The sequence below is a fragment of the Talpa occidentalis genome, unplaced genomic scaffold (genome assembly GCF_014898055.3).
Source record: "Talpa occidentalis isolate TD23 unplaced genomic scaffold, MPIMG_talOcc4v2.1 talOcc4.3, whole genome shotgun sequence".
NCBI classification, from domain to species: domain Eukaryota; kingdom Metazoa; phylum Chordata; class Mammalia; order Eulipotyphla; family Talpidae; genus Talpa; species Talpa occidentalis.
The window spans coordinates 16,000,015-16,014,794 of NW_023603184.1; the positions used below are offsets into that span (position 1 = coordinate 16,000,015).

At 33.9% G+C, this 14,780-nt stretch overlaps 1 protein-coding gene across 1 annotated transcript in view; it reads left to right on the forward strand.

Moving 5' to 3' along the window:
* DCDC1 (doublecortin domain containing 1) overlaps nt 1–14,780 on the forward strand; it is a 333,033-nt gene that overhangs the window by 39,902 nt on the left and 278,351 nt on the right. The window contains exon 7 of the mRNA XM_054699296.1: nt 6,232–6,437. Coding sequence (XP_054555271.1) covers nt 6,232–6,437 — 206 coding nt within the window. The remainder of the gene's footprint in view (nt 1–6,231; nt 6,438–14,780) is intronic.

Below are 14,780 nucleotides of genomic sequence, written 5' to 3' on the forward strand. Positions count from 1 at the left end.
GGATAATAATAACAGTACACATTTACTGAGTATTTGCTATGGACACATAAGTGTTTTATCTGAACATAAGTGTTTGATCTGAAATTCCTTTCATCTATATAACAAGAAAGGGCGTTACTGTTATTGTTCCCATTTTTTTTCACGTAAGAAAACTAAAGTAAATGTGATTGATTGTCTTGTGCAAGGTTACAGAGTTAGTGAGAGGTAAGGCTAAAATTTAAATTCAGGAAAGAGCAGTCATGTGCTTATCTGCTAGGTTATGGTACCTATCCAGTATAATATTGATATATTTTAGTAATCATTAGTATTGTTAGGCTCCTCTACAGGATGGTTTAAAATTTTTATTTGTATTAAAAGCTTATATACTCCAGTAGTTATTCCATCATTATCAATATCAATGAAGATCTGAAAAGTAAGATTACTTTTTAAAAACTATATGTCACTGATAAATGATATTTTCAAATTTCTTTTAAATATGCCTCAAATATGATCTTTTTAATATTGCATTTTTTAAGGAAAATTAAGTATCTTTAGATGTTCTCAGGTAATAGAATTATGAATATATTCATTATATTGGAATAAAGTGCAAACTTTATTCATAATTTAATCAGCAGTTACTGAGCACCTACTACGTGCTTCAGGTAAGCATTGCATGTTTAGCCAAATAAACACTTAGTGATAGTACAGTGGGATAAGTTCAGAGAGCAAGACAGAGGGTATCAGAGTTGGAAAAGGCTTCTTAAGAGAGAAGACACCAAACTGAGTGCTGAGGAATATGTAGGAATTTACTTTCAAATACTTTGAACTGATTACAGTCTACTCCACTCCTTTGAGGCCTTCCTTTTTTAAGTTTGGCAAGTTTTCTCTCTTTCTCGAAGAAATGTTCTGTCATTGTGATCATCAGTGAACATCAGTGAACCATCAGGTGATAGATCAATCATATTTAAGTTTGTATAGGGTAGAAGTAGGGAATATAGATAGTAGGTAACTACCATCAATAAAACTTATTTTGCATAATTGGTATGTTATGAAAAATGGCATGAAATTAAAATTCTCTCGAACATTAAAATGCATAAGAAAAATTCATGTCCAGTGTCTATAGCATGTGGCATAAACTTGTCAATACTATGGAGCAAAGAAATATAGACTTGATTCCTACCTAAGGATTTAGTATGGAAGCAGAAGTAGGATATTTATTTCACAGGCATCTACAGAATAATTCCAAATGGTTTGTGATCTTTCCTTAGTACCTATCATAGTGCCTGTGCAGGTTCTTAGGCATTATTGGATGAATGTATTGGTGGGGGTAGAGGTACAAGTGCACAAGGGATTCAGTGAGATAACAGGCTCTTGTGGAGCAATAAATGAAGATATTTAACTGGGTCTTGAGAAGGACTTGAGTCTGAATAGGATGAGATTAAAATAATACTTATATATTCATAGGATAATGAATAGATCAGTTTAGGTAGAATAGTGCTTTAAACTATGGTAAGATAAACCCAGGAAGTTTGAATGGTGTCAGATTGCCATCAAACTCTCTTGTTGGTCATAAATTTAAGGAAAGAGACTATTTTTTCATAATCCTTGCACAGGGTCTGCACACAGGATAGGCCCGCTAAGTATTTGTTGACTACCTGACACATGGAGAAACTGGCTGACTAACTGATTAGTGGGAGATTTCAAAAACTAGTTCCAAGAGCTTTTTCCTTCAATGATAAAATTAACATTTTAGAAAAAGCCAACTGTTATTGAAGTGTAGAATGTTAGATGTAATGGAGTAGGGTCAAATAAATTAAGAGACTTGCATTTGATTGGAGGCTGAGACAGCAATGGATAAGTGGGTCCATCTTGATATGGAAAGGAATGATGTTTTAAGAATTACTGCAAAGAGAGATTAGCTGAGCTGTAGGTTTCCCCTTCTTTGACCTGGACTTGGGTCAGTTTCCCTAGAAGCAGAGTCTGAGCTGGAAATTTTTGTGTAAGGGATTATTTCGTGAGGAAATACTCTCAGATGGAACATGTAAATGAGTGAGAGAATTAGCACAGTGTAGAGGAAAAAACTCAGCCAAGTTCTTCATCTGGAGTGGGAAACAAACCACAGAGTTGCCCCCTTCTAAAGGTAAGAGGACTCTAGCAGTTGTGTCCTCCAGTCAGTCATTAGCTATGGGATCTACTCTGTAGGGGAAAGAGGTCATCACTTGACAGACATTTCTTGGCTAGCTGATTGTTCCTTTCAGCCAAGGGCAGGTCTCATGAAAAGGGTCTCTTGTGAGGTGGTGGAGGTTGGAACTCAAAGTAGCTGGAATTTTGAGCATACTAGGTTGTAATAGGAATCTGGCAGAGCACCACCATTGTCTACTGTGTTCCACTATAATATTATAGTGGAACATTATATAACATTCTTCACATGCTTTTCTGCTGAGAATCTTCTAATAGCATCCCATCATATCTAGAATAAAATCCAATATTCCTGGCCTACACAAGCTGGTCCCCTTTTCCACCTCTTTGGCTTTATCCATACACATTCTCTCTCTATCCAAACTTATTTTTCTTTCTCAAACAAGCTAAGCTCATTATCACCTAAGAGACTTTGTGCTTCATTTTCATTCTACCTGGAATACTGTCACCCCGGTGTTTCATGACTAATTATCAGGCAGGCCTCTCTCTCAGATGTCACCTCTTCAGAGAGGTCTTCCACTGTCTGTCTCTCCCAAGAAGTCATGATTTGCACCTTGCTCACAAATGTTTACAACTGTCAACAGTGCAGGTGCAGTGATAAATGGACACCCAATAAATATCATTGAATGAATAAGCAACTGGTTGGAAGAAAATGAATAGTAGGCAAAAGTTCAAGGACTTCCTGAGATAATGGGTAATTGTGAAAGAAGTGGAAGCACTGGCAGAAATAAGAAATGTGACAGGTATGTCAATTGTGCAGAGATTTGAGAGTTTGTTTTATATATATATTGAATTTGAGACAAAAAGCATGGTAGAGACCAAATGTGTGTTGATTAGGAGAATGGTTTCTAGAACTCAGTTTATTTTATTTATTTATTTTTAAAGATTTATTTGTTTATGCATACAAGAGCTGGGGTACAGGCCAGAGAAGCGGGGGGTGAGAGGATTCACCAGGGAGAGAAAGGGGAACAGAACAGGCAGACTGAGTGAAACACACTGTTGAGGGGAGCAGCGTGCAAGTCAGGAGAGGTCTGCTGCACCATGTGGGTTGCTCCCTGGCCGGCCGGGGGTCGAACGCATGCTGCAGAGGCTGTGGATTGCCTCCTAGTGCGGTGCTTAACCCCTAGCAGAAATAAGATAGGGCCACCAGGGAGGCCCTAGAGCTCAGTTTATATCCCAATGCTAACACCTACCAACTGCAAGATGTAGCACAAGTTACTTAATGTCTTTGTGCCTCAGTATCCTCACCTATAAATGTGAATAATGACTGATATTATATATCCCATAAACTTATTAAGGGAACTATATGCATCAATACCTATAAATCATATAACATCATATAAAGCAGTGCCTAACTATTAGTAAGCACTATTTTTAATAGGATTCAGGAGTTTTATATATACAAGAGGTAGCCAAAGTCAAAGCTGGGACTAGGGTGAGCCTGATGAAATACCTACTGAATACAATTTAAGGTGTCATTCACTTTGAGGGGTTTGCACTTCCATCACTCTGAGGGTGCGTCCTTAAATTTTGCATTCTCGGCCCTTCACTTACCTCACCCTAATCATGGAAAGGGAAAATCCTTTATTGGTAAAATTCTCTAAGTCCATCACCCCTATCATCTCCCGTTGACCACTTCCAAAGAAGTGGTTTCTTGCTCTTGCTCTCTGTGGATTTCGTCACTGTTCTTTGTTGCCTCTCAGTTTATACTTGTCACATAGCCAGTCCCTTTCATTCAGTACCCTCTGTTCAAATTCTGTGACTCGATTCTTTCTCTGGTTGGATTCTGAATGATGTAACGATAATATACATTAGAGCTCCACAGGATTTCAGAGACACCAGTATTTGTGGAGTGACCTCAGAGTTTTGGGTATTTTTAAATAGAGTATATTTAATCCTCATCAGGTGGTGGAGAGGTGCCCACTGCATACTTTGTAGATGAGATATCAGAGATTCAGGGAGGTAGAACTCATTTAGGGGGACAAGTAACAGAGCTGAAATTCAAACCTCATTTGAAAGTAGTTTATCCCCTTTCCACTCTGCAAAGCATCTGTGGGATGTACAGATTGAGAGTGAATACTATCAGACATCCCAGTGAGAGATTTTTTTTTTCAGAGAGAAATTAACTATTAGTCTTACTCCACCATCCACCTCCCTTGGTCCTCATTTATTTATTGTGGTGAAATTTACATAACATAAAAATAATCTTTTTAAACTGAACAATTCAGGGGCATTTAGTAAATTCTCCACATTGTAAAATTGCCACCTCTATCTAGTTCCAATGTAGTTTTCATTATTACAAAATAAAACCCCTGGCCCATTCAGTTTCTCCCCACTCAGCTCTCCTCTCAGCCCCTGGCAACCATCAGTCTGCATTCTATTTCTACGAATTTACTTATTTTGAATATTTTATATAAATGGAATATATTGTATGTTTTCTTTTATGGCTGAATTCTTTTGCTTAGCATATTGTTTTGAGGTTCATCCATACGTTAGCATATATTAGTATTTCATTCCTTTTATTGCTGTATGATATTCCATCATATGTATATTCCAGCTTTTGTTTACTTTCCATTGGTGAACATTTGGTTCTCACCTTTTGGATATTGTATGTAGTGTTGCTATGAGCAAGCTTGTACATATATATTTTTTGAGGACCCATTTTTAACTCTTAGGCATATATGAGTTATTTAATTTCTAGTTTATTTTTCTAACTCTACGTACTATCAATTTCAGACTACAAAATGATAACTTATAGTAACTAATTTCTGCAAAATATTTTTCTCTTCTACAAGGCTTGGTTATATGCCTAATCAACTGGTTGTACTTGATTTTGAAAGTTTTGTTTATATTTCTGCCCTCCATTCGTGTGTATGCTCATGTGTGTGACTGTACCTGCATGTAAGAGAGGATGAGAGAGAAAAGTGTTTTATTTTTTGAACAGTTAATGTACCAATTCTGGAGCTTTAAGTTTAGTTACAACCACTGGCTAGTGTTTCATATCAATACTAGCAAATTTCATGTAAAGCACTGTTTCTAGGTCAAAGACATCATGCTTCTTTCAAGGCAAGAAGCAGTATGGAAGGGTTGGAAATTTGTGCAAACAAATGCAGCTATTTTCAGTTACATGCAAATAAAATTTTATTTCTCTCATTAGCACAAATAGAGAGTAGACAATGGAGGGATCATTGTATTTTTGCATTTTATATGAAAAGAAAATATTATCTAAAGCATATTGATTTCACAAATTAAATAACTCAGGCACAAATTATTTATTTATGAAATGAAACCTCTTGAAAAGGGAGGGATGGTGACAACAACTTAGTATGCAATATACTACACTTCTATTCTCATTCTTACATTTTCAATGTCATAGATAGTAATTTAGTTGCACTACCATTAACTTTAGTGGGAGTTTTGAAACTTAAATTCATGCATGCATTTTTGAAAATATACAGGTCTAAGTAAGCTGTAAATGAAAAAGTGATTTTCATTTTTCGTGAAGTAGTTTTAATCTCTTACTCAAGATGTCCTAGAAGACACCTTCATTCTAGTTATAGGAGAATTATGTATGGGGTTACTATTTGGAGGTCATCATCTTTAAAGCAACATGGATAATAAATCATATTAAAGAGAAAACAGTGTTTTCCCAACCCCAAAGAACACAACAGTTCAGAACCCATGTTGTTTTATAGTAAGGAAAGGACCTTGGGCCCTTTCAATGGACCCTTTCAGCCCAGTGCATCTGATCAGTGATAGAGGCATGCTAAGGTGAATTTTAATTAGGACTAAATTGTGGTATTACTCTTTCATACCCTGAACATCTGTTCCCTTCAGAAATGATGATTTATGCAGGCTATCAGAGCAGACAGCTTGCTACAGCTTCTGCCACAGTTAGTGGGAAGCTGGTGGTAGCATTTCAGAAAACCAGCATCTAAATGAAGACTGGCCGGTGTATGTGATATAGGTAGTAGGAGGAGGGGAAGCATGATGTGTCCATTTTTAATTTTGAATCCAAATATTGACTCTACTTTAAAAAAAATTCCCTTCTAGACCATCTGTTGTTAATGAAGAAAGTAACCTGGACTATGAATGGGCTGATGCTTCCTACTGATGTCAAAAGACAGAAAACCAAGGCTATTCTTTCTACTAGAATGAAGAAACTTACTGAGAAGACCTCAGTCCGAATCCTGTTCTATCAAAATGGCATGGGGAAAGATGGGCATGAGATTACAGTGGGAAAGGAAACAATGAAAAAGGTATTAAAATATTGGAGTATGAATTAAATTTCAAAGTTTTATGACTTTTAGTGTTCTGTTTTTTCTTTTTAAATATCAGTGCAACTAATAGATTGAAATATTAAGAAATCATTAAAAAGAATCAACTGTTTATACTAATATGCTCTTTACTAATATTATATAATAATACTTGTATATAAATTACCTTAATAAAGCAACAATGCTTCAGGAAATTATTTGGCTAACATATTGCCATTCACCTAGTTAAAAGTTATCTTTACATTTGGGGAAACATTCTATATAGTTACTTATTTTATAAGCTACTTAGATTGAAACCAATTCGAACTACTTCAGATGTGAAATCTTCCCCTTTTCACTGAGAATAGTAATAAGACCTAGAAGCATTCTTGTTCCTTGAAAGAATAAGATCCCAAACAACTAAGATTCAGTTCATATATACATTTTAAAAGCAAATCTGAATGGGTGTAAGAAAAATCTTACATCAACGAAGCAAACTTTAAAAAAAACAAATTTAATGTGTTGCTTGTCATGTGAATGCATGTTTTTTAGAAGGTTCCCCCAGATCACCTTTGATGTTAAAAACATGGAGGGACTAATAGAAATTTAAATAAAACTTTTTAAAAATGAATATGGATTTTTCAACCAACATTAAGGAAACATGATACTAATGCTTATAAATACAAAAATAACTAAACTTTATTAAGTGAATGTTAGAAAGAAAGTAAAAGATAACATAACTCTCTAGGTTTTAATCCTGTCTTCTACTGACAATCTATGAGATATTGAACAACTTGCCTTCTCTAAACTTGAACTATTGTTATAGGGATTCTCTAAACTTGAACTATTGTTATAGGGAAAACAATAGTGCCTGCCTTGTAGAAATAATGTGAAGATTTAGTGTGAAGTTATGCATGTATACACCCACAGGTATGTCTGGCACCCAGAAACTTCCTGAAAAATATTAGATATTATTGTCTTTATGACTCATAAACACACATTTAATAGTTGTAATGTCTTTTCATACTAAAGGGAAACATTATAAAATCCAGATGGGGCCAATCATTTTGTTAGGTCAGACTATTTTGAAGATGAATATTGCTTGAAACAGCTGAATAGTCAACTAGATAATTAGAAATTTTTGTTACTGAACTGTTTCTTTATCTACTTATTTTTGTGGGAATTGTATAACTATGTGTAAGAGCATTTGCTGAGGAACTGGGAAATCCAGTTTTATCTTCTTATCTGCAGATTTGGATTATGAGTAAAACAGGGATATTACACATCAGAGCAAATTGCTAGACAAGTTGTAACATCTTCCCTGGAGATTTTGAAAAATAGAGAAGATAGACATATTTCTTGGATTGTTAAAATGCAGTCATTCTTAGAGATAGAAAGTAGATTAGATAACCCCTCGAGTTCACTTCAATACAATCTCTGTAATTCTGTGCCTTGGTGGTAAAATTGGGGTAATAGTCACTCTTACAGATTACATGTTCTTAGATGAAAGGTTGAGTTTAAATAAAAATGTCACTAGTATTTTGCTTTTTGACTCTAGAGAAGAATTTATTTAAAACTGGATGATCAAGAAATTTTTTAGCTTATTTTCTTCTTATAATTTATATAATTTAAAGAATTTTCACAATTTATGAAACTCAGATAGGACATGATTCAATAATAAATGTATTTGTAAATATTTGTCGAAAGAACACATTTAAAGGTAAGATAAAGAAGACGTGGCAATGGAATGCTGCCCTTGGGTTTGATAGAAATTTTTGGAGGGAAAAAAATAAGACTAATTATTTTGTAAATAAATATTTATTTAAAATTTGAAAATTTTGTTGATAACCACAGGATAATGCCCTATTTGTAGATATAATACCAAATCAGTAATAGTAATAAAAAGGTGGCATACTCAGGAGAAACAAATTTTCTTTTTTATGATAATTCACTAAGAATGTGGGAACCAATAGCTTTTTGTGGAAATATTTGCTAAGTAATATAAAATGATATACAGTATAAAGGACTCTAGTATCAGGAAATTTATTGAAGTGGGATTAGGAGAGAATTATTGAAGAAGGTTGTTAAAATAAGGTAGTTAAAGCATAAATGTCCTCTCTGAGCCAAGGGGGAAAAGCTACTATACTCTTAAATGAAAAATAAAAAGAAAATCTATTTATTTATTTTGGGGAGTTAAGTAATTAAAAAATTTGAAATGAGTGTCAAAGTGATGTTTCTTTACTAAACTCTGGAATTCCAGAAAAAGCCTATCCTTTTGCAGTTTGAATCAAGTGATTTTAGAATTACTTGGTATGACTTTAGTCATCACAGGGCATCTAAGCTAAACATATACATCCATAGGATGAAAAGGATATTAAGATTTGTAGACATGAGATACAAAATAAATGGAAAATGAAAGATGTCTGGTCCAAAACTTTTTAACGTTAGCATTGTGGTGGGTTAAGTTTTATTTTCTCTCAGTTATCTTTGGGGATCATTGTCAGAGAAGTGCCATTAAGCCGTGTGTGTTCTCCAGGATAGTGATTTCCTTAAGAGAAATTTTTATTATTTTCCCCAACAGTTAATTATATTTCAATTCATTTGCTTTTTGCTCAATTTTTTTTTCCTTTTGGTTTGGCATGAGATTGAAATGGTGGGAAAAAAAACCATGAAAAAGATAAACAATGAAAAGTCTCCTCTCTTCTCCCTCCAGTGAACTGATTGTCCGTATGAGCCTTTGCCCATCAACCTGATTATTTTTCCTTCTCTCCTGTCTTGAAGTCCTCTCTTTTACTTCCCTAGTACTTCCTCTATCTATCTTTACTCTTTTTTGTACACATTCCAGTGGTATTTGTAATGGAGAAGTGGTATAACTGCTTTTTTATAGAAATAGTCAAATCTTTCAGCCCCACTTTTTAGATACCTGATGATTCAGATTTCTGAGCCTTTTGGGGTTCTGCAATGCAAAGCAAGTTTGCTTCTAACTTCAGTTTTGACAGTTCTGGTGTACTTAATCATTTACCACCTCCAGAATTTTTGTTATCGATGTTTTCTTTCTGATTCTCTTTCTCTCACTCTCTCCTCCTCTGTCCCTAGTGCCTCATCAATATTTTTATTTAATATCAATGAAGCTTATCTTTTTAGATAAGAAGATAATTCTAATGTCCTCTTCCTATTCCAGTAGATTGTTCTGTCTGGTCTTATGGGGTTTGTATACCTTCTTTGGAAAAACGTAGTTTCAATGAGAACAGAATGCTTTTTCCTATCATCTGGGAGTATCATATAGTTACTGCAGGCAAAATGACTTGCAGTTTTTCTCAAAGTATGGTCCACAGAGCACCTGTATCAGAATCATCTGGATTATGTATTAAAGATTCAAACTTCTGGGCCTTACCTGAAGCTTAGTGAATTAAGATTCTCTTGAGTGTGGAGCCTGGGAATCTTAATTTCAGTAAGTGTCCATAGATGATTCCTGGCACCATCAAAGTTGGAGAACTTTTATTTTGGTTGTCTAAAACTTCAAAGTGAGTAACAGAAATCTTCAAAGATGTCTTGTTTGTTCTCCTATATTTCTTATGTGATTGATGAGAAAAAAAATAGGTTCTGTGGCGCAGCGGTTGAGCGCCGGGTTGCGAAGCTGCCCGCAGCCTCTGCTGCTCCAGTTCGATCCCCGGCTGCTCCCCGACCACCTGAGGAGGGTCCCACATGGTGCCCAGACCTCTCCTGCCACCCGCTGCTCCCCTCAGCAGTGTGCTTCGGTCCTTCTGCCTGCTCTGCTCCCCGCTCTGACTCTGGTGAATTCTCTCACCCTCCCACGCTTCTGACTGTACCCAGTGCTTGTATAAATAAATAAATAAAAATAAATCTTTTTTAAAAAAAAGTATTTAGAGAACATCTGAAGATATTCAAAAGGGAGCACCTTGAGTCACAAAATTTGATTAAAGATACTCAACATGGATTATGACAAGGAGGTCATGCATATGTTGGAAGCTCTTTAAGAGCTTTCTGAGTTATATAAGGAAAAGCCATTGATAATATTTTCATCAAAAAGATTAGTCTAATGATATATATATATTTATATTCCCCTATATTCCTCCTATAAGTGAAACCATCCGATATTTTTCTTTTTCCTTCTGACTTATTTCACTGAGCATATTTCCTTCTAGCTCCATCCATATTGCTGCAAATTGCATTAGTTTATCTTTTTTATTGCTGAATAGTATTCCATTTATGATAAACCACATCTTCTTGATCTAGTGCGTGGGTGAATTGGTGGAGGAAATCTTATGGGGACTATACCTGAGGCGGTGGGGAGGGGAAGCCAACATTGTTTAAAAATGAACAATGATACAAAATATATATAAATAAATAACCTAAAAAAAATTAGTGTAAGAGTCATACAAGAAATTAATATCATATTTTAAAAATATGAAACAGATTTTTTTAAAGTACAAAATATGACAGTGTAGTTTATTTTCAAAAGATCATCAATAGTCAATTGTCTTCTACCTATTTGGGCATATTCTTACAAAATATCGTAAGTAATTATTTGGTAGCCAGAATTTTTTTTCATAATGAAATCCTAGGGGGAAAATATATTTCTTTAAATAAAATAAAACCAGTTAAGGATACTTAGTCTAAAGATTAATTTACTGTACCAATGGTAGTTAAGGGTAGTCCTTAATATTTTGTCTTAACTCTCCTGAACAGTTAAGATGACATTTGATCTAAAAAGGTGCTTCAATTTTGTTCTTTTATTAAAATTATCTTATAGTTATCCTATTTACATTTTATATTTTTGACACATTTTAACTGCTAAGAACATACAGCAATAATGGTTAAATAAAAGAGTTTTAAATTAGTTTTCATACATAACTTACCAATAAAGTATGTTTGGGTAACTTTATCTAATTTCTTCACATTAGAATCACAGAAATTATCTAATCAAGCAATTCAGAGAATTGAGACATAGAGAGGTGTTAGCTTCTGTATCCACAGTGGCTCAACTGGAATAGCTAAGACTAGATTTCATTTTCTGACTTTAAGAACAATCTTTTTTTTTTCATTATTTTAAACTGCCATAAATGCAGTTGACCTTTGAATAACATAGATTTGAACTGTGTGGGTCCATTTATACACATTATCTTGCAAGCGCATGAGGCAAACTTATGGCATCAGTAAATACAGTAAATATATTGTAAATGCATTTTCTCTTATGGTTCTCTTAACATTTTATTTTCTCCAGCTTATTTTTTGTAAGAATGCAGTATATAATACATATAATAAAATATGTGTTAATTGATCATTTTATTGATAAAGATTCTAGTCAGTACAGGCTATTAGTAATTAAGTCATTAGGGAAGTCAAAAGTTGTACATGGATTTTTCAACTGCCTGGTGAGGTCAGTATCCCAACCCTCACATCATTTAGGGTCATTGCATACTGTTTTTTTTACATGTTAATTCCTGAAGTAAATGAACATAACAGTTAAAAAGAATGAGGCATCTATATACAGTCAAAACAGAATAACTAGTATCAGACTAGTCATCCCATTTTTAAATATCTGAAAACTGGGCCAAATATGTGATACCTTAGACAGTGAGCAGATCCAGACTCCAATGCATGAGAGAAAAGGAAGAGGTAATGTGAGTTCTATAATTTATTCCATCTTTATCTCTGGAGGCAATTTTGTTTTAATTGTTGTGTGAGGAGAGTTAAACACAGTAGTCTCTATGAGTTGAAGAGAAAGATATCAAATTTCTGGGATATTGGAGTTGATTCACTTTGCCATAAAATGCCATAAATGAGGGAACTATTTGGAGAATAGTTCCCAGATTTGCCCAGTGTCCCTTTGTATCTTTGGCAAATATTAACCTGCTCATATATAGGATAAATTCCACAAGGCATGGCACAAACAACTAGCAGAGAAAGGACAGCTAGCAGGATGTAAAAATGAAACAACCATGGGAGTATGCACCGGGTAGGGAGACATCATTGTTTTGACAAGTTAGAGTGGAGAGGTTTTTTTTTTTTTTTTAACGTGGGGATTTCATGAAGAGCTCAGGAAAGGTAATCATTATCCAGAAGAAAAGTCATTCAATAAGAAGCAATGCCCCACTCCTTGCAAATAGAGTTAGTATTTTAAAAACTGTCATAAATGTGTTCAAGAAATTAAAGAACACCATAAATATAATGTGAAAAGAAATGTAAATAAAAATAGAACTAATGAAAGTTTTAGACATGAAAAGACATTATCTTAAGTGAAAAAAATTACTGGGAAGTTCTAATAGTACATTAAACATTAGAGAAAAAACAATCAGTAGACTTCAAGTTATTGTAATGAAAATTACCCAAAAGGAAGTACAGAGAAGAAAAAGAACAAGAGTGAAAAAAAGGACAGTGTCAGTAACTCGTGGGATTAATTTTAAGCAGTCTGATTTATTTGTAACTGGAGTCCTGAATTGGGGTTTCCAGAAAGACTGGGAAGATGGTGAATATATTTGAGAAAATGTTGGCCATTTTTTTCCTGAGATCCTGAAAAATATCAACCCACAGATTCATGAAGCTTAATGAAGTTGCAGGAAATACAAAGGAATTGGAATAAACAAATTTGGAGTAGTTATACTACCCTACCTCAACATCCATTTTAAAGCCTAATCAAGTCAAAATTATATTAATATAAAAATATACACATGGAGAACAATGGCATAAAGTAAAGAGTTCAGCAATACACCCACTCATGTGTGGGTAAATTATTCTTTATAATTTTATAATTATCATTCAATGGGGGAGACAGTCTTTTTGACAAGTATTGCTGAAAATTGGATGTCTGTATGGTAATAAATAACCTCAATCTCTATTTCATACCCTGACAAAACTTAATTTAAAATTGATCATAGATCTAACAATAAAAAGTGGTATTTCTTATAGAAAATATTGAATAAAATTTTAAAACCTTGTTGTAGGCACAGATTTCTTAGAACTAAAAAGTGAGCTATAAGAGGATTAAATGTGTCTTATCTAAATAAAAAAAAATTCTGCCCTTTGAAAAGATAGCATTAATAAAATAAGTATGGCCACAAACTGGGAGAAAATATTCGGGAAACACAGCTCTGACAAAAAATTGTATTCAGAATATATAAAGATCTCTGACAACTCAATAGTAAGAAGATAATTCAATAAAAGAAAGTCAGGATCAAGAAGATGTGGTACATATATACCATGGAATATTACTCAGCATTCAAAAAAGATAAACACATGCAATTTGCTGCAACATGGATGGCGCTGGAAGGGATCATGCTCAGCGAAATAAGCCAAAAAGAAAAAGAAAAATACCGGATGGTCTCACTCATAGCAGGAATCTAGAAAACTTAAATAATGGACCAGGAAAATGAAAAACTATAAGAAAGTGAAAATCAAAATCAACAAAAAACTATGAACCAGAGACACTTTTAGGGGGGCGGGGGCGGGAGGGGAGGGATTGGGGTCAGAATGGGGGCGGCAATTGTATGGGGAATATAACAATAAAATTTATAAAAAAAAAAAAAAAAAATACATTCCCAATTAAAAAAAAAAAAAATAAATAAAAGAAAGTCAAAAGATTTGAACAGACACTTCAACAAAAAAGGGCATAGAAAGAAATCAATCATAAATAATGCAGAAGATGTTCAACATTATTAATCATCGAAGAAATGCAAATTAAATACAACATGAGTTAATACTATATATACATTAGAGTGGTTAAAATTAAAAAGACAGACAATATAAAGTATTGATGAAAATATGGAGCAATTGGAAGTTACACATATAACTGATTAGAATAAAAAATGATATAGTCACTTTGCAAAACAATTTGAAAATTTCTTAGTTAAACATACCCTTACCACACAATCCAGCAACCCATTTCTAAATATATTTATCCTAGAGAAATAATATTTATGTATGTCAACAAAAAAGACTTTTAGGTGAATGTTCTGATCAACTTTATTCATATAGTCCAAAACTAGGCACAACCCAAAAGTCTATCAACAAACAAATGGGTAAATAAATTATGATATATCCAAACCAAGGAATACTCTTCAGCAATAAAAAGAAACAATGTTATGGTAATTGAAAGAATCCAGACACAAAATATTTCATGCTATATGTTTCTATTTATATGAAATTGCAGTGACCGAAAACTGTCAATGGTACTGAACTGTGATGGGGAAAGAGCATGAGGATTTCTGGAGAGTAATGGAAAATTTTTTTATCTTGATTGTGGTGGTGGCTACCAGATATATTTTCTGTCTGCATTGAGCAACACTTATGATTGGTACGGTTTATTTCATGTAAGTTATACATCAA